Source organism: Panthera leo, chromosome C1, assembly GCF_018350215.1.
Source record: "Panthera leo isolate Ple1 chromosome C1, P.leo_Ple1_pat1.1, whole genome shotgun sequence".
Taxonomy (NCBI): domain Eukaryota; kingdom Metazoa; phylum Chordata; class Mammalia; order Carnivora; family Felidae; genus Panthera; species Panthera leo.
The window spans coordinates 14,907,535-14,927,199 of NC_056686.1; the positions used below are offsets into that span (position 1 = coordinate 14,907,535).

The 19,665-nt window shown below is 55.2% G+C and overlaps 1 protein-coding gene across 3 annotated transcripts; it reads left to right on the forward strand.

The window, feature by feature from the left end:
- Nucleotides 1-2,758: 2,758 nt before the first annotated feature.
- Nucleotides 2,759-5,236, forward strand: FAM43B (family with sequence similarity 43 member B). Of its 3 annotated transcripts, none has more exons than XM_042951707.1 (2): nt 2,759-4,835; nt 4,928-5,236. In XM_042951707.1, the coding sequence occupies exon 1, from the start codon at nt 3,217-3,219 to the stop codon at nt 4,192-4,194; it is 978 nt and encodes a 325-aa protein (XP_042807641.1). In that variant the 5' UTR covers nt 2,759-3,216; the 3' UTR covers nt 4,195-4,835; nt 4,928-5,236. The 3 variants fall into 3 exon arrangements, with proteins under 3 accessions (XP_042807641.1, XP_042807642.1, XP_042807643.1); XM_042951708.1 differs by having other exon boundaries at nt 4,953-5,236; XM_042951709.1 differs by having other exon boundaries at nt 5,012-5,236.
- Nucleotides 5,237-19,665: the final 14,429 nt, after the last annotated feature.

Below are 19,665 nucleotides of genomic sequence, written 5' to 3' on the forward strand. Positions count from 1 at the left end.
TTTATTTATTTATTTTGGGGAAGGGCAGAGAGAGAGAGGGGGAGACAGAGAATCCCTAGCAGGCTCCAACCGTCAGTGCAGAGCCCGATGTGGGGCTCGAACTCACAAACCTCAATATCCTGACCTGAGCTGAAACCAAGAGTGGGACGCTTAACCCGCTGAGCCACCCAGGCGCCCGGGAGCTCTTAACCAAGGACTGGAGGGAGGGGAATCTGAATAGACAGGACAGTGGAGCTCTGAGTGCAGCTGACCCCTCTTAAGGAACAAATTTGGAGGAAGAAGCACAGAAGGTCTGAGACCAAGCCTGGGGGGGTGGGGGGGGGGGGGGGGGGGGGGGGGTGCGTAAGGAGGAGTCCTTGAAGTGAGGAGTGGTCTCCGGGGTGGGGAGGTGGGAATCCCTGCCAATGAGGCTAAGCGACTTGGGAACAAGGTAACAAAAGGGCTCACAGTATCAAATGCTGCTCTGAGGTCCAGGGGTTGTAAGGTAAAAACCAACTATGGCACACGGGGATACCACACAGCCCCGCGGGATCCTCCAGAGAGGATTTCCCAAAGGTGGTGAGCAAGGACCAGGTGAGCAAGCCTAGGGAGGCAGTGGAGGCTCTCTGCCTGTAGCTCCTTGACCTCTTGTTCTCTGGGAGGCAGGAGGTTCAGTGAGCAGGTCAAAGGCTTGCAATCCTGGGGACATACTCATACTAAAATATGGCTGTTTATCTGAAATTCAAGTTTAACTCTGTGACTCTTGCATCTGTATGTGTGAACTCCCAGCAACCTCAAGAGGCTTGGAGGTATCTGTTTTGCACACTGATACCTTGCCACTGGCCACCTCCACCAGCACCCTCCCGACCCCACGTGGACACAGGCCATCCTCGCGCAAGGTGGTGCGGTCCAGAGGGGGGTACCCAGGAGACCCAAGGCAGGAGACAGCAGGATTTTTCTATGAGCTACCCTTCAAGTCAAAACCACCCAAAGCCCTTTCTAAACAGGGAGTTGGTTGAGTTAATGTCTCCGTTGGCCCAAGAGACAAATCTGGCACCATGAAAAGCACTCACATGAAGCTGTCATTGTGATCCACAGTCTGTTCTCTGGTGGGGAAATGAGGCCGCCTCTACAGGGTGGGAACAGTGGGAGGCTTCTGTGTCCTTCTTGTGTGATTGTTTACCACAAGCACGTATTACTTTTATAATCCGCAAAAAGCAGTAAAGACATTTCCATATGGAAAATAAAATGAGGCCGTAGTAAACCAGATCATCTGTGAGGCCCCCTCCAAAGCTAAGATTCTGTAATTCTAAGTAATTTCCTGTTCTTTATTTGCATGTCATTTAGGAACATTCAGTGATGCAGTTTAGTTGTGGTGGGGGTTTTTTTAGGGGAGGAGGTCTTGGGGGGATTTCTTTTTTTTTTTTTTTTTAACTTTCAATCGCCCCTCCTCCCCGCACAAAGGACTCTGAATCCAGCCACCCACTATTGGTGCCTGCCAGCCCTGAATGCTGCTGGGCTGTGGGACATACAATCTTCCCACTGCCCCCACTCTCCGAGGTCACCTGGTTTGGCCTGGCAGGGCCCAAGCCTCTGGGCTCAATCCTGACCCGTGAGATTCCCCAGATGACCTATTCTGAGCCAAGGAAAGAGCCCGGCTGTTGGCTGTGTGACAGCCCAAGGCCATGAGTCTCCTGGGCCCCCATCAGAGCAGACCAGGGATTCTACAGAACTTGTGGCTTAACAATAATCCTGACGGGGGGAGATGTGTCCCCATACCCGAGGACAACTGTCTCTTTCCTACTACACTAGAACCCCTGCCTAATAAAAGCCCCCACTGATGGGTCCCGGGGAGGGTGGAAATGTCCCAGCTACATGCAGCATATGTGGACTCATAGAAGGGTGAGGACTTGCTTATGGATCACCCAAACCTGTCATGGAGCCCTAGTCCTACCCCTTACCAGCCCTGTGACCTTGGGCAAGTCATATAACTGAGCCTGGGTTATTCCAAGGATTAAATGAGATAATGAATGCAAAACCCCAGGGCTTTGGGGAACCTGATTGGAGTTCACAAACCGGAGTTTTATCTATTTAATCCTCAGAGGGCGCAGAGGCAGCCCTTTGGCCAGAATGAGCTTTTCATCTGCAATTCCCACAGACCCAGAACTGCTCTGGAACGTTCCCCCACCCTCAAAAAGTACCCTCCCTGCTTCAGGCCAGGCGAGGGGCTCAGTGACTGCTCTCCCAGCTCAGGCGCAGCGGCCTGGCCCACGACCTTGGAAGAACCTAGGAGAAAGCTTCACCAAGCCACAGTACTTTTCCACTGCACTGCTCGGCCACCTCAGCAGGCTTTCTGCTGTGCAGACAGGAGGCAAAGTGCGCCAGGCCAGCCCCATCAGGAACCCACCCAAAATCACTCTCCGAGATGGGGGTAGGGACAAGCAGTGGCTGAGAAGCAGCTGGAATCCTAGAGAGAGGAGGGGGATCCCGAAAGTGCCAAGGGGAGCGTGGAGACCACGGGTGAGGTCAGAGAAATTTGCATTCGCAAAGCCCTCCGGTACATTTCAAAAGATCCCTACTTCTTAACCGCCCCTCCACCCTCACCCCTCCAATAATAATGATTAAACCCGTTCCACCGCGCCTGTGCCGGGTCCCGGGCGAAGAGCAGCGCTAGCCGGCGCGGGGGAGGAGAGAGAGGAGGGCGAGGGGAGGGGACAAGAGATCTAGCGGTCCCGCCCGGTGATGTAGACAGCCCGGGGAGGTGGAGCCGCGACGCCTGAAGGAGTCCCCACCGCAATCGCGCTTTCGGTCTACCCCTCCGAGCGTCCAGCCGCCAGCCCCAGCTCCGGCGACCTCCCTGCCGCCGCAGTTCGGGCGGCGGGGACTGCGGGATCCTCCCTGCTCGGGCCTGGGTGGGGGGGGCGCCTCCACCACGCCCAGCCCCCTCCCCTCCTGGCTTCCCGGACGGCTGGAGCTACTCCCGGGGGAAGCTGTTCCCGGACGCTCGGCCGCCGCCCGGGCATCTCGGCTGCCAGCCCGGCTGGGCACCGGGCATCTGCGAAGCCAGCCCTGCCTGGCACTGGGCATCTCCGGGCACCGACTGGCTCCGGCGCCGCCCAGCTGCTCGCGACCCCCGGGGCCGCGGGCTTCTCCGCGCTCCCTCCCCTCCCCCCGGCCGCCGGGCAGGACGCCCGTGAGCTCCCGGTGCCCCCAGCCCCTTTGGCCGCCGCCGCCGCGATGCTGCCCTGGAGACGCAACAAATTCGTGCTAGTGGAGGACGAGGCCAAGTGCAAGGCGAAGAGCCTGAGTCCGGGACTCGCCTACACGTCGCTGCTCTCCAGCTTCCTGCGCTCCTGCCCGGACCTGCTACCCGACTGGCCGCTGGAGCGCCTGGGCCGCGTGTTCCGCAGCCGGCGCCAGAAAGTGGAGCTCAACAAGGAGGACCCGACCTACACCGTGTGGTACCTGGGCAACGCCGTCACCCTGCACGCCAAGGGCGACGGCTGCACCGACGACGCCGTGGGCAAAATCTGGGCGCGCTGCGGGCCGGGCGGGGGCACCAAGATGAAGCTGACGCTGGGGCCGCACGGCATCCGCATGCAGCCGTGCGAGCGCAGCGCCGCGGGGGGCTCGGGGGGCTCCGGGGGCCGCCGGCCGGCGCACGCCTACCTGCTGCCGCGCATCACCTACTGCACCGCGGACGGGCGCCACCCGCGCGTCTTCGCCTGGGTCTACCGCCACCAGGCGCGCCACAAGGCCGTGGTGCTGCGCTGCCACGCCGTGCTGCTGGCGCGGGCGCACAAGGCGCGCGCCCTGGCCCGCCTGCTCCGCCAGACCGCGCTGGCGGCCTTCAGCGACTTCAAGCGGCTGCAGCGCCAGAGCGACGCGCGCCACGTGCGCCAGCAGCACCTCCGTGCAGGGGGCGCCGCCGCCTCGGTGCCCCGCGCCCCGCTGCGCCGGCTGCTCAACGCCAAGTGCGCCTACCGGCCGCCGCCCGGCGAGCGCGGCCGTGGGGCCCCGCGCCTCAGCAGCATCCAGGAAGAGGACGAGGAGGAGGAGGACGGAGACGCGGAGGAGCGCGAGCGGCCCGAGGTGCTCAGCCTGGCCCGGGAGCTGAGGACGTGCAGCCTGCGGGGCGCCCCGGCGCCGCCGCCGCCGGCGCAGCCCCGCCGCTGGAAGGCGGGCCCCAGGGAGCGGGCGGGCCAGGCGCGCTGAGAGCGCGGGGGGGCAGGACTTGCGGCCCCAGCCCCCGCCGGCCTGACTTCCAGCCTCCAACCCCGGCCCTGCCCGCTTCGGCTCCCCTCCGGTCCCCCGGCCCTCGCCTCCTTCGTGGTCTCTGTTGTCTGCCCCGCGCCTCATCCTGGCTCAGGGTGACGCCTGATACGCCCTTGATTACTGGGGGACTAAAGGGACAGGGAGAGCAGCGGTAATCGATTGTTCACCTCTCCCCACGTCCGGAGTTTCCGAGAGCGCCCTCCATCGTGGAATTGCCCATAAGCTTTACAACAGGTCTTTGCCCATAGACCACCCCCTCCCTCCCAAAACAACCTCTCAAAAGAAGAGGGAAGAAGTTTCCAGAAATCCAGGAGGGTGGCCTTGGATCTTGGCCGGGTGGAAGCCGTGGTCCTGCCCTTGGCCAGTCAAGCCTTCCTCCCTGGGATGGGACCAACTCTGGGAAGGCATTCTTGCAGGGGAAGAATAGTGGCCCCGGAGAACTGAGGCGGCGTTCATACACACAAGATTTCTCAGGCCCTATGCCTGGCCTCTCTACCCCTTGGAGGATTTCTGGACTTCACTGCTCTGCGTCCGGAGAAGACTGGGCTGGTCCTACCAACGCAAACAACAGGCTAGACCAGGTAACGGCCCCCTGCACCAGGCAGCTGCCCAAGACTGTGCCCGGGCACCTGGCACCCCCACAAGACTCCTCACCCACCCCATCTCTCTGCAGACAGATGTGTGTGGTTCCCCACTAGGTTCCCCCAACCGGGACCAAGATGGGGCCTCCAAAGGAGGTAAGGAGAACCTTTGGCAGGTGCTTGAGGACACTGACTACCCAGGAAGTGGACACAGGAGGGATGCCCCTCCAATTCGGGGCTCGTCACAGGGAAGGGTCCTGACAGCCTTGTGTTCTCATAGCAAGCTGAGGAAGGAGAGTGCGTTAACCCCACAGTGGGAGTGCGCCCCGCCCAGGTGTCCCTCAACAAGGCCACAGAAAGCCCAAAGATCTATGTGTCACCAACTGATCATTGTAAATAAAGTGGACCTGCTTTTTCATCCTTGTCACCACTCCTGTGTTGTGTTTGATGCCAGGCCCGCTGGGGACAAAAAGACTATCATCAGAACCCCAAGGGACAGGAGAAGGCCCCAGGGAGTGGCCCTCTTAAGCAGCTAGAGCCAACCCCGCAGGATTGGGGAGGAGGGGCTACTTCCAGGAAGCTGTTCCCTTAATGTCAGGGAAGGAGACACTAGCAGGTGTGAGGTCGTACCTGCCAAGCCTTGGAGGAGCGTCAGCTGTCTGTCTGGGCCGCCCAGGACGTGTCTGCCTGGGCACTCACATGGGAGTGTCCCTGAGACATTTGGCAGGGAGGGGGCACTGGGCTGGGGACTTGCCATCGGCCACACGTCTCTGACAAGATTCCTATGTATGTCAAAGCATGTGGTATATATATATATACTGCATCTCCCCGGGGACGAAAGTGGGGCTAGGTCGTAAAGGAGAGGGGCGGGGAGCCCATTTTTCCTTCAGGGGAGCTCGAGACGTCTGTCCAGACGTCTATGACAGTGCGAGTCTTGAGCTCGGATATCTTCTTTATTCCTGTGCTGAGCCGGGCACTGATCCCAGACTTCTCCAGAGCCCAGACAAGTGGCCTCTGCAGCGGCCAGCAGTCAGGACGGTCCTGTTCCCAGGCCGGGTCGGGGGACTTTGAAGGGGAAGCTGGGGTTGACGCCACATGTTGGGGAAGAGGGTACCCTGCACGTTCATTGCCTCCCTCTCACGCACGGACAGGGGTTTTGTGGGTGTTTCTCCCCATTTGCAGGAAGAGCAGAGGAAGCGGGAAGAATGTCAGACCTGGGAGACCAGGATGGGCTGCAGGTGAGGCAGCCGCTGGTGTCTGAGGCAACCTCACCCAGAAACAAGGTCACACGCGTGCTCTCTTTGGTCAGACTCAAGCGGCAGATGCTTACTCGGCGCTTGTGCGGGGACAGGCACTGAGCTGGGCACTGGGGGTCCAGGAGTCCCTCCCCTGTGGCTCTTTACGGTCTCAGGTGAGATGCACGTGATTAAAGGAACCGTTGCTGTATAATAATTCACGGGTATGTTCTCAGCCTGAGCTCCTACTCCACTTTTCTCTGGCGGCCTCCCCAAACACACACCCACACACCCTTCCTTCCCTCCTCCACAATATACCTGGGTTGAGGAGACCAGGGTGAGGGGACTCTGCCTCCTTACCAGCTGTGTGGCGTTGGGCGACTCACTCAGCCTCTCTGAGCCTCACCTTTATCAACAGTAAAATAGGGACACTATCCACCTCCCAGGCTAATTGTAAGAAGGAAATAGGACCCCATCTGAAAACACGTTGGTAAACAATAAGACAAGTGTGGAGAACAACCATTTTACCCGGAGAGCCCTTCTCTTCAGATTAAGACTTCAGTGTGTTTAGCCCCACGCCACCCCTGGCAGCAGGGATCCTAAGCCGTCTTCCCGGCCTCGTCTCCACTTTCGATGTGTGTGGTGGAGGAAGGACCCAGGGCAACTTCTGTCCATCAGCGGATTGTGTCTGAGCCACAGCACAGCACCGGCTGCCCCCAGGCCACAGAGAGGGATCTCCCTGGGGCTGCTCCAGCTACCAGACCCCAGGCAGCCTCACCACCAAGAGAGGGAGACCACTCCCACCTCCAGCCCGCACTGACCCTGGCTTTCTCCCTGGTCTCAGGCACAAGATGGAGAAGAACCTTGAACCACTAGTCAAGCTGTCTGGTGCCCCTGCATTACCTCTCCTGCTGGTTTCAGATCCCCCACCCGTGAAATGCAAATTGAGCGGGTTGGGCCAGTGGTGTTCAAACCGTGTTCCCTTGATTCCCCGGGGGTGCCCAGGGAGCTGCTGTGGGGAGTGATGGGGAGACAGAATGGGGAGCCCCCCCCCCCCCGCCCCACAACCTGCTTTAACTGAAGCAGCTTATCTGTTTTCTCTTTGGGGGTTTCTGGGATCCTATTTGAATAAGGGCGTCCTCCCGATTTGTCTTGCTTAAGTTTAAATCGCTGGGTGACACGCTCCATAAGCTCCCCTTCCAGGCCTGACGCTGCAAGTGTCTAAGGCCCCTGGGGCTGGTGAGGCCTGAGGAGTAATTCTGGCGCGTGTCAGTGCGACAGTGGGGAGGCTTTCCAAGAACACACAGCCGAGGGCTGTGTGGGAAGTGTATCTCAGCTAGACCCCTCTTCACTTCTCCGCCCCCTTCAGTACCTGGACCGTGGTGGGGCAGAGAGTGGTGCTCAATACTAATTTGTTGAATGAGTGCATGAATGAGTGAGCCAGATGGAAGGCCCATCACGGGATAGGGAACCAAGTGGGTGGAGAAGCATTCCTTCTGCCAAGCTTCTGCCTGGAGATGCTGAAGGAGAACTATATCCTCAGATGCCCTGTTCAGATGGATGGCTATTCTTGGGGGGGAAATCAGCAGTCTGAGATGGGACCAGTGGAGGAAACTGAAGCCTCCATCCATGGGGTGTGCTCCAAGCTCCAAAGCCTCAGGACTAGATCTGCTCTGTGGACTAGACCAGCACTCAGCACAGGACTGGCACTCACCATACCAGCTCCTGGTGGTGACCAACCACCCTCCAGGCATGCCGGCTGGGCAGCAGGAAGACCATCCCCATAGCTGCAGACTCTGATTTAACACACAGGCAGTTAAACCTGGCCTTGGGCGTCAGACACACCCGAATACCAGTCCCAGGGCTGCCTTTTGATGTCCGTAAAACTTTGGGCAGGTTTCTGAAAGCTTCTGGAGCCTTGGTTTCCCATCTGTAAAAACAGGGATAGATGAGTCTGGGTCTTCTACAGTTGTTAGAATGACGTAAGGCACTGCGTTGGGGTAATTTACTTAGCACAGGGTGCCTGATGCACCCAGGAAGTGGTAGCTGATGCTATTCTGGTTATTATTAGCATTTTAGCTGACACTGCTAACTGACAGTGCTGGGCTGAGAGCAGGTGCCTGGTCTCTGAGACACTAAACATGTTGCTTATTCACACCCCAGGTTGGCTCTCCACCTAAAGTCCCGTCATTCAACTACAGCTTGCTCATTTTTATCTCCAGTTATTCAACTAACATAAGCCTGATCACCTTCACACTACATTAATATCTTATGCTTTTTGTATATCCCTTTCTTTTTGCCTTAGCTCCCAGCACAATGCCAGGCACACAGCAAAGCACTATGAGGTGAAAGAAAGAAAGAAAGAAAGAAAGAAAGAAAGAAAGAAAAAGAGAGAAAAGAGAGAGAGAAAAAAGAGAAAGAAAAAAGAGAGAAAGGAAGGAAGAGAAAGGAATAAAGGAAGGAAGGAAGAAAAGAAAAGAGAGAGAAAGAAAAAAGAGAGAGGAAGGAAGGAAGAAAAGAGAGAGAAAGAAAAGAGAGAAAGAAAAGAGAGGAAGGGAGGAAAAAAGAAAGAAGGAAAGAAAGAAAGAGGAGAGAAAGAAAGAAAAGAGAGAAAGAAAAGAGAGGAAGGGAGGAAAAAAGAAAGAAGGAAAGAGAAAGAAAGAAAGAAAGAGAAAAAGAAAGAAAGAAAGAAAGAAAGAAAGAAAGAAAAGAAAGAAAGGGAAAGGAAGGAGGGGAAAAGAAAGGAAGGAAGGAAGGAAGGAAGGGAGTGAGGAAGGAAGAGAGAAAAAGTGAATGGTTGTTGCAGACAGTGACGTTGACACATAGCCTTCCCAGCCAGTTGGGCAGGCAAGAAATTGACGGGGAAGCTGGAGGTCAAGCCATCACGAAGGAGCCCTCGGCCGGAAAGAGTGGACCAGTACTGCTGTGTGCTGGAACACCCTGGCAAAGAGGCTCAAGGATTGTCCTGGAAAATTCGGGCAGATCTTGGTTTTGCCTGCCCAGCGTCCCGCCATTGCCCCGTTTTGGTGGAGTCGCCTTCCTCTTCCTCCTGGGCACACAACTAAACTCTCCCATTCTATCCCCGCCCCCACCCACCCCCTACGACCTACCCCTCCCACCCTCCACCTCCCCATCCCACCCCACCCCCAACTCAGAGGTGTGGCCACGTGACTGGGTTCTAGCCAGTATACAGTCGATGAATGCCACCTTGGGGCCTGGACCGCAAAACATCACCTTTGCCTTATTTTCCTGCCTTCTTGATGGATGCCAACACCCAGGGTGTCCGAGCCTCCACCAGCCTGGGTCCCTGAAAGACCGACCACATGAAGCGGAGCCCCACCTCTGCCACCAACGGGAGCAAGAAACACAATTTTCTTCTTAGCCACAAACACATCAGGGTTGTTTCGGGCAGCACATGGTTGACGCTATTCTTGTGACCCACTGCCCTGACGCTCCCGCTGAAACCACGATCCACCGCTCTCAGAGCCTGCATCCTGATGGAGCTGACTTCACACACATGGGTTCCAAGGAAGGACATGTGATCCAGGCCTGACCGATCCGGATATCCCGTCTCCTCAGCTCCAGAGATTGCTTCTGGGATGGGCATTGGCTAGATCAGAGCCAGTGAAACTTAGGTCTGGGGCTACAGTTGAAACTTGACAAAAAAAGACACTCACTTTCTGCCGGAGTTGCTGAGAGGTGGGGACTATATCTGGTGTTGCTGGCAGCCATCTTGTCACCATGAGGAAAGAGGGCCTGAGAGCCCAGCAAGGTGAAAAGCAGAGCAGGACACAAAGAGAGCAAGACCAAGTCCCATGACATTGCTCGAGCCCCTGGATCCCACCGGACATGCCCAGCTCTGCTCTTGGTGTTTTCGGTTCCTTGAACCAATAAGTTGTACTTAAAAAAAATTTTTTTTAATGTTTATTTATTTTTGAGAGAGAGAGTCAGAGTGTGAGTGCGGGAGGGGCAGAGAGAGAGGGAGGCACAGAATCTGAAGCAGGCTCCAGGCTCTGAGCTGTCAGCACAGAGCCCAACGCGAGGCTCAAAATCACGAAACAAGAGATCATGACCTGAGCCGAAGTCGGATGCTTAACTGACTGAGCCACCCAGGTGCCCCATAAGTTGTACTTTTTGCTTAGGCCAGTGTGAGTTGGGCTTCCTGTCCCTCGAGTCGAAGAGAAAGCTGGTCCCGCCATCACTGTTTTCATCGGGTCCCCCGCTCTGGAAAAGGGGGATCGTCGAAAGGCTTCAGGGTCTGTCACGGGTCAGGTGTGGTTATGGGACATCAGGACGGCTCACAGGATCCAAAAGCTCCCAGGCCCTTCCCCTCTGTGAGGCCACCCGGTCTTCTGTCCTGGCTGCCCCTCACACACCTTCCCAGTCTCCACTCTGTGGAGTGACTTCCTTCTCTGTTCACAGCACCCGTCCCTCCATGCCTTTGGCCGGCATGTGGCTCTGACCCCAACTCCACATGCCTCTTCAGTATCACCAAAGCCTCTGGCCTCGGTTCCAGTGCTAGAGAATGAAGCGGATCCGCGAGACCTCGTCCCCCGGTGGTCACCCCGATCACGAATCCACGCTGGTCCGCTCAGCTGCAGTGGAGGAGTAGGCTTACCGGATGTAAATTTGGCCAAGAAGCCAGTCAGTCTCTTAGGGGACCTTCAACGGGGAGGGTCCCTTCTGACAATGGAGCCCAGGCTGAGCAGGCTGATCTGGAAGGCATAGGCCTGAAACCGCCTTTTATTCAACCCTGGATGCGGGCAAGTCACTTACCGGCTCCAAATCTCCCATTTCCTCTGTAATATGGAGGTAACACTCCCAGCCACTCCTGCCTCCCAGGGGTGTCTTCAGGGGCCATTCAAGTGGGACAGAATGCCAGAGGGCTCTGAAAAGCAGCAGGTACCACACACACAAGAGCCTGGGGCAGGGAGTTTCCTCATTGGCTCCAGGACAAGAAAGCTGGAGTGAGGCAGCTCCACAACATCCAGGCCGAAGGGTTCCCATTTGGAGGAAGGAGCCCGCTGCAAAGGAAAGGAGCCCAGAGCACATAGCAAGGGAGGTTTAAAATAGACATCTGCAGGGATTTCCTGAAGGGGAGAGCCACATGGCCAGGAAACAGCTTGGGGAGCTGCGGATAAGCCCACACCTTTGCGCGTGCACACATACCTCCCCCCAGGGCGGACTTGGGGGACGCATCGTGCACCCCTGTCTGCAGTCAGAGGGGCCCCCAAAGGCCCTGGAGCTAGCTCTGAAGCAGGAACAGGGAAGAACTTAATCACACCTGGGATCTCCCACCCACAGGCCCTGGACAGACAGCCCCCGGTGCATCGCCAGCCGCCAAAGCCATCTCAGGTCTCATCAGTCAGCAGCCTTTGACATCCGGGTGTGGATGCAGGGAGGGGAGAGGGACATTCCAGTAAGATCAAAGTGGACACTTCCCACTCAGTCTCCAAAGGACAGGAGACTTACAGCAGGTCAACCCCTCCGCCAAATTCCATTAATGCGCAGGCACAGGTGGCAGGATGGGCCCTGGGAAGTCTCCCGCTATCCTTAGGGGAAGCACACAGGGGGATGACTTCCGAGAGTTAAGCATCGCCCACGGAGCAGTGCGCGCGGTCAGTGGCAGGAGACGTCCTCAAGGATGCGTCCCCCAGCGGCCTGACTCCTTAGAGGTGAATTAAATTCTTTGTCTAAGGTTATAAAAGTAACACGTTTTCATTTGCAACTAGTGGAACAGCAAAGATGTAAGAAAAAATTAATACCCTCTCCCAAGCCCTCTCCATTCTCTGATCCCCGGGCCCTCAGCACACACACTGCTAGACAACTTCTGGTACAGCCTGGGGGTTCCTCCCTCCCACCGTTCTCCTTACTTGTGACCACAAATAAACCCACATGCACACATAGAGAGATTTTGCCATTTGCCTTCACGAAAAAATGGAGTCGTTCTCAAACACATTCTGCAACTAGCTTTAGTCTTCTCACTTCCATCAAGCACTTCCCGCCAGTCCCCTGGATTTGATTCTAGCTCATTCTCTTTTAATCGCTGCATGCCCCAGTTGACCATCTTCTGTTAATGTATGTTCAGGTTGTCTTGTGTTTATTTTATTTTATTTTATTTTATTTTATTTTATTTTATTTTATTTTATTTTTTGAACACTTATTTCTTTTGAGAGAGACAGACAGAGCATGTGAGCAGGGAAGGGACAGAGAGAGAGGAGAGAGAGACAGAAAAAAAATCCCAAGTAGGCTCCGCACTGTCAGCACAGAACCTGACTCGGGGCTCGAACTCACAAACTGTGAGGTCATGACCTGAGCTGAAACCAGGAGTCAGTTGCTTAATGGACCGAGTCACCCAGGCCCCCCTTTGTCTGGTGTTTTTAAAAGCACCAAATAAACACCGGCTGTGTGCAGCTCTCCAGACCACGCCTCTGGGAACTGGACCACAAGTTCCTATGGGCCCTTCCATCTGAGACACCCCAGCATTTTGGAGCTGGAGGGGCCCCTTCCCAGGGGTGAGGTCTAGGAAGAAGGAGGAGAGGTATGCTGAGCATATCCACGTGTGGGCTGAAAATAAATAGAATCAAGAAAAGCTGGCAAGAATTCCTGGTGCCAGTAAGCGACCACTTCTGCTCAGGTCATGATCTCGCGGTTCGTGAGTTCGAGCCCTGCGTCCGGCCCTGTGCTGACAGCTCAGAGCCTGGAGCCTGCTTCTGATTCTGTCTCCCTCTCTCTGCCCCTCCCCCACTCCCACTCTGTCTCTCTCTCCTTCAAAAATAAATAACATTAAAAACAATGAAAAAAAAAATTCCTGGTGCCGGGATGTCTCAGCCGGAAAGGCCCCTAAAACTTGTGGTCCAATCCCCTGATTTACAGAGGAGAAGAGGGATTTGTCCAAGGTCACTCCCCCTGCCCCCCCAGTTGGAATCCTGGCCTCCCTGTGGGTTTCCCAGCAGGTAGAGGAGATACTGACCATCTATCTAGGGCTTACTGTGCTCTAGGGATTGGGCTGCAGACCAGGGATCCATAGCCCGCATCCCTTCAACTTGCTTTTGATAAATGCTGCGTGCCTACTGCATGGTAAGCACTGTCCTAGGTGCTGAGGAGACAGTGGTGAACAAAATACACAAAGATCTTCGTGCCCATATCCTAGTGGGGGAGGGGCCAACAATAAGCAAGAATCAGTGAATGAATAAATTCTGTTAAAAGGTGACACATATATGGGGGAAAAAAGAAAAAGTAGAGTGGTGTAAGGAAAGTGGGTACCTCCTCCCTCCCCTGGTGCCTTGAACGGGAAGATTCCAAGGCTATCAAATTTCTGGGCTAGCAAAGGCCATGCTGGCAGAAACTTGTTTAGAAAGTCACCCAACCCCTTCCTGCAGGACCGCAGCTGTGCTTGGCCCAGCCTCTCGTGCTGGCGGGTGTGGCCATGTGACCAAGTGTTAGCCAATAGAATGCGAGCTCTTTCAGGCCAGGCCCAGAAAACCTGCCCTGAGCACAGTCTTGTTTTGCTCTCCCGCTTTGCTCTCCTGTTTGGCTCGCCACACACCCGCCAGCTGTGTAGAGAGGACACCGAGGAACCAGCGGACAGCAGAGCCACAAGATGGAAGGGGTCTGGCTCCCCGAAAACTGGGGGAAGGGGGAGTCCCTGAAGAGACTCCACCACCAGATTAGACTTTGCATGAGAAATAAGGGGGATCACCACGGAGCTTGAAGACCAGGGAGGTAGTTTGCAAACCATTTCAGGCAGAGAAGAGAAGCCAGGGGCTTTTAGACATTTTTTGAAAGACTTCTCGAAGCCACGCTTCTCTTCTTTTCTCACTGTCTGCAACCTGCCCTACTCCTCAGCCCCCATTCAGCCATCTATGTGCTTATTCACTCAACCAATGTTTATCGAGCACCTACTCTATTCCAGGCACCGTTCAAGGCACTGGAGATACAGCAGTGAACAAAGCAGATGAAAATACCAGCCCCCAAGGGGTTTCCATTCTCTCCAATCTACCAGTCATCAGACAAAAAAAAAAAAAAAAAAAAAAAAAAAATACTAAGAAAAGAGAACACTATTACTAGACCCATTTTACAGATGAGCAGCCTGAGGAGCAGAGGGTAAGTGACTTAAGTGGATATAAGTGTGGCTGGCTGTAATCAAAGTGAACCTGGGAGCCTGGGAAAGACATATGACATATCATCTCACGAGGTGGGAACCTAATTGCCTTTACAAGGCAGTGGGGCTCCCGAGGCCAGTGAGCCAAGGACGGAGGTACCACTCTGCCTCTCAGCAGCTGAGACGCCTAGAGCTTGTTTCTTAACCTCTCTGATCCTCAGTTTCCCCACCTGTAAGGCATGGGTAATCACATATTAACCTCCGTGGCTGATTGTTCTATAACGGTCTCTAACGAATTCTCTCTCCCTGGACCCTCTCCTTGTGTGGTCCCCTCTCACATGGAGTCGGAGCTCGGCCACGTGACTTCAGCAAACGTGACTCGAGCAAAGGCAGCAAAACCGCACGACGGGACTTGCTGCCTTGGAACTCTGCCGTCATACGGAAGACGCCCAGGCTGGCCTGCGGGAGACACGTGGCCCAGTCCTCAGTCAGTGCCAACCTCCAGACAGGTGAGTGAGCCCATCTTAGACCATTTAGCCCCAGTTGTACCCCTAGATGATTGCACACGAGGGACCCCGGGCAAGACCATCAGAAGAGCTGACAGCTGAGACCAGTCCACGTTTGCTGGCCTATAGAATTGTGAGCAAATGCCATGGGTATTCTTTTAAACCACTGAGTTTTAAGGTGGACTGTTTTACAGCGATAGATAGCAGACTCCACAGCCTCAAGGCGCGTTTCTGAGGATTCAGTGAGAAAATGCATGGAAAACATTTAAAATCTTGTTTGGCATGAAATAATGGCTCGGTGGAATGTAGTTATCATTAACACCGTATCATTTGGAGCCAGGTTTCTTAGTTCCGGGAACCCTGCACATTGGCCTCGATAGTTACCCAAGTGTACCCAGATTCTGGAGAATTCTGTGAGTTCACTGAAATCTGCCTGCAGTGGCTACAGACTGGGGGTTAAGAGCTACCTTGGGTGGACTTTAGCCTGACTACTCTTGAATGAAGAAAGAAAGGAATTACAGGCAGAGACCGGGTGGGTGGCCCCAACAGGGAGTTATTTAAGGTTAAGTAACCAACTGGTAACTCTCTTATGGACTCTTGGGTGTCTTCTGCGGCCCCGGAGTTTGCCCTGAACTGTACCTTGGCGGCTTCTTCCCTCCCTTCCACGTCTGTTTTATGAACCTCTCCTGAGTGCCAGGCACTGGTCGAGGTGCCCAGGACACAGCAGGATGTAAGGGAGACAAGCATCCGTCCATCTATAGGCAGAAGGGCAGTAAACCCATCACCGATATGCTATCAGACAGCAATCACGCGCTGAAGGAATGTGGGTAGGGTAACCGTAGAGGGTGACGGGGAAATGTGGTCAGGAAAGGTTCATGAGGCAGAAGCCATGTGAAGACCCCTAGGGATGTCCAGGGAGATAGAGGAACCCGTGCCAAGATTCTATGATGAGAAGAACCTTGGGGTGTTTGATGAGGCTGGCAGCCGAGGGGAGACTGGCCGGGCCTGAGGCCAGAGGGATGGGTAGGGCCACTCAGGCCACGGCAAAGACTCTGGGATCTCTTCTAAGCGGTGGAAGCATCTGGAATGCTTGCGTTTTTGAAAGCTCACTCAGGCCACATTTTACAGGATGGGCTTGGGAGAGGGAGAGAGGAAGCAGGAGAACCAGTTAGAGATGCAGCTGGGGACCAGTGAGGTCTTGGAGTAGGGCTGGAGCCGTGACCATGGGGAGAAGCAGCCGGACTCAAGACCGAGTTTGAAGGACGAGCGGGGGCTTCGTGCTGGAGTGAGGCTGGGGATGAGGGGGAGTGAGGCATGGGGAGTCACCGCCAGGTTTGTGGCCTAAGTAACTGGGTGACCGGCCAGGCCTTTAATGGAGGCACAGAGGGGGTGGGGGCAGGGCAAGTCGGGGGCTGGGTGAGGGGAAAAGCAGTTCTGGTTCAGACCACCTTGAATTCAGATGCTAACAGACATCTCAGCCGAGAAGCCAGTGGGGGAGCTGGATAGACAAGATGGCCTCCAGGATCGAGACACGTGAAATCTGGACGCCATTGTTCTAAAGCCATACTTCTGGATGGAGTCACCTGGGAGAGGAGAAGATATAGACAGAGGCAGAGAGGCCCCATCGTGCTTGGTGGCTGAGCAGAGAAGGAAAGAGCCCAGGCTGCAGACACAGAGCGGCAGGAGGAAACCGGGAGGACAGGGCTTCCCGGAAGCCAAGGGAAGAAAGTGAACAAGAAAAAGGGAATCCACACATCGAACAACACTTCGAGGTTGAGGACGATGACCTCAGAAACCTGACTAATGGCTTTGGCAAGATGGAGGTCACTGGTGACCTCAGCCAGGGTGACTCCGGCATTAAAGACAGGAGAAGAGGCGCCTGCATGGCTCAGTCAGTTAAGCGTCTGACTTCGGCTCAGGTCATGATCTCACGGATCATGAGTTTGAGCCCCGCGTCAGGCTCTGTGCTGACGGCTCAGAGCCTGGAGCCTGCTTCAGATTCTGTGTCTCCCTCTCTCTCTGCCCCTTCCCTGCTCGTGCTCTGTCTGTTTCTGTCTCTCCTCTCTCTCTCAAAAATAAGTAAACATTGAAAGACTTAAAAAAAAGAGAGAGAGAGAGAGAGAGAGAGAGAGAGAGAGAGAGAGAGAGAGAGAAAAGTGAGAAACAGAGACCGGGAGGGAGTTTTGTTGAGAGCACCTGAAACCGGCAGTGGCTGGTAGGAACTGAGGCGTCAGCCCCTCACTCCCCCAGCTCATGGCTTATGAAGCACCAGAAAGGGCAGGCACTGAGCTCTGGGGGACGGTGGGGAATGGGACAGTCCCCTCCTTCAGCCTCGGCTGACAAACCACCTCCTCAAGAGGACTTCTCAATCCCCCTACCTAAAGTGGGACCGCTGTGCTAGTCGCTGTGCCAGATCCAACTCATGTTTATGAAATTCGAGAGGCGCTTTCAGGGAGACTGACAATGGTGACTTGATCCCCCTTCGTTGCTGACTGCAGTAGTGATTTGGACTTAAAGGAGAAATACTCGGGTGCAGAAATACTCGGGTGCTTGGAGAGCATCTCACAAGGGGCCCCGACCTGGCCTCAGTGAGGGGTCAGAGGCCTATTGAGGAACTGACATTTGAGTCAAGCCCCAAAGGACAGTGCATCTCAGGGAAGAGCATCTCAGACTCAGGGAACAGCAGGTGCAAAGGCCCTGAGGCAGCAAGGAGTTCAGCACCCACAGGCTAGAAAGTAGGCTTTGGAGAAGGATGACCAGGACAGTGATGGTTTGGGAGCTACAGCTTGAGAAGGGACATCTGAAAGAAGCTGGATGTAGAGCCAGGAGGGAAGAAGACTGGGAGGGGGGCAGGGGTCAGGAGATAAGATCTCTGTCCCTGCCAGTCTGGCCCACCCTCAAAGCTAAACCTGGGAAAAGGAGCAGCTTCCTTCCTCCCTCCTGTGCAGTTCCGGGGTCCAGTAGGCAGCACACCCATCCTCTACAGGCAGAATGTGGTTTAAAAAGACCCAACAGGGAGAGAAGTGACAGGGACAGCTGAGGTGGCTGGCTGTGAGTAGGAGAAAAGAAAAGGGAAGAAGGCTTTCTCTCTAGGGGAGGCCTGGAGGGGGCTGATCACGCCCTACACTGTATGGGTCTCAGTCCTTTAATTAGCAACCACTGAACCCCCTTCTTCTCCCTCTTCAGTCCCCCAGCCCTAATCCAGGGGAGATTTTCCCCTGTGGATGGGCCTCATTCTGGATGAAACTTGAACCGTGTAACCCCCCCATTTGAATCTTTGCTGGCAGGATGGGGCCATCATAGCCCCCCAGCCCCACCCCACCATGAGCCTCGACTCAGGGATCCTCTCATTGTCCTCTCCCATTTACTGGCTTCCCCTGGGGTCCCCCTGAGCATCAGGGCTGGTGGGGAGGTGATTGCAATGAGTCCTGGGCCCTACAAAGGTCTGGCCCGCACACCTCACCCCATAGCCGGTATATTGGAAGGGGCTTCTGCCTCCCCCACCCACCCACCAGAGCCCCACCCCAGGGAAGGCAGAGGGCTCTTGTCTTTAAAGAACCAGGGTTTGTTCCTGCAATGGGACAGTTGAGCTGCCCATGCACAGGAGGGTAATGCCGCTGCCTATTTTTGTCACATATTCTCTTCCTTGATGGCATTTAGGGTCATAAAAATCGGGGGCCTCATCTTGGTTCTGCCACTCTCTCACTTGCTGCAGGATTCTGCGCGAGAGATGTCGCCTCACAGAGCCTCAGTCGCCTCATCTATACAATGGGCAGCACATCTCCCTTGCAGGGTGGCTGTGAGAATGACAGGTGTATCACAGCATCCAGTTCAAGGCCTGGCACTTGGAGGGCATTCATCAAACTCTGATGTCCCCCCTTTCATGGCTGCCCGATCCAGTCAATCACTTGAGATGTCTTTTCTCTAGGACTAGCCATGGCCTAGAAAATTCTCCCCAGCATCCTCCTTTGCGGGCCCCAGAATAAGCCCACATACCTTTGACACTTTAAAGATTTTACCACTAATCTCTATAGGGAGACAGAAGTGCAGCAGGAGAGTGGACAGCATCTCTGAGCCATTGTGCAAGCTGTTCCCTCTTCTTGGAATGCCCTTCCCTGCTTAACTCACTGGTGAGCTACCCATCCTTCAAGATCCAGTTGTAATCGCACCTCCTCTGGGAGGAGGGGGGGTCGTTTCCTGCTGCCCCCCTTCCCAGGCAGACAGAATCCTACAACCCCTCCTTGCAGCCTTGACCCATGAGGGGAGGAAGTGTTGCAGAGATGCATCCTGGCTTGCCTTGGTCAGAGCTGCATGGAGGGTGAGCGCAGAGGGAGCATCTCTGTTAGCCCCCCTGCTGCCCTCTCCCCAAGCCAGCCTCTACCCTACTTAAGGATCCCTGGAAGGGAATGGGATTCAGGGTCTCAGAGATGGGAACTCAGCCCTTTGGACCCCGGACCATGTTAAAAATTAATCTGCAAGTACTTCTCGCTACCCGGAGTAGGCCACTCAGCATAGAGTTCCAGAAGAAGTTGTCCCTCCCCCACCAGCTCTGCCTGATTCCTCTGTCCCCAGAGCTGTGAGAAGGGGAAGGACTGGCCTGGGGGCTCCCCCAGGATGTCTGGAGCATAGAGGCTATCGTCTTCAGGTACTCGGGTAGGAAGGAGTAGCTCAGCCAACAAGGTCCCAAGTCCCAAGGTTTATAATAATTATAGCATTCGCCTCAACAACAACAATAGCCATAATAATGATAGCAGCTAAGAGTTAGTGAACATTCGCCATGTGTCAGGCCCCACGTGCATTATCTCATGTTATCCTCAGAACAGGCGCAGTAGGGAGGCGCTGCTGTTACCCCCACTTTACAGATGAGGGAAATGAGGTTCAGAAAGAAGCTAAGTAACGATCGAGGTCATGCAGCTAGCCTACTGGTCCCCCTGTGACTTAGCCGTTGCCTCTTTTTTCAAATAAACTTGTAAGTAGCTCATATA

Coding starts and splice junctions, on each gene's coding strand:
- FAM43B (XM_042951707.1), top strand. CDS start 3,217: ATGCTGCCCTGGAGACGCAACAAATTCGTGCTAGTGGAGGACGAGGCC.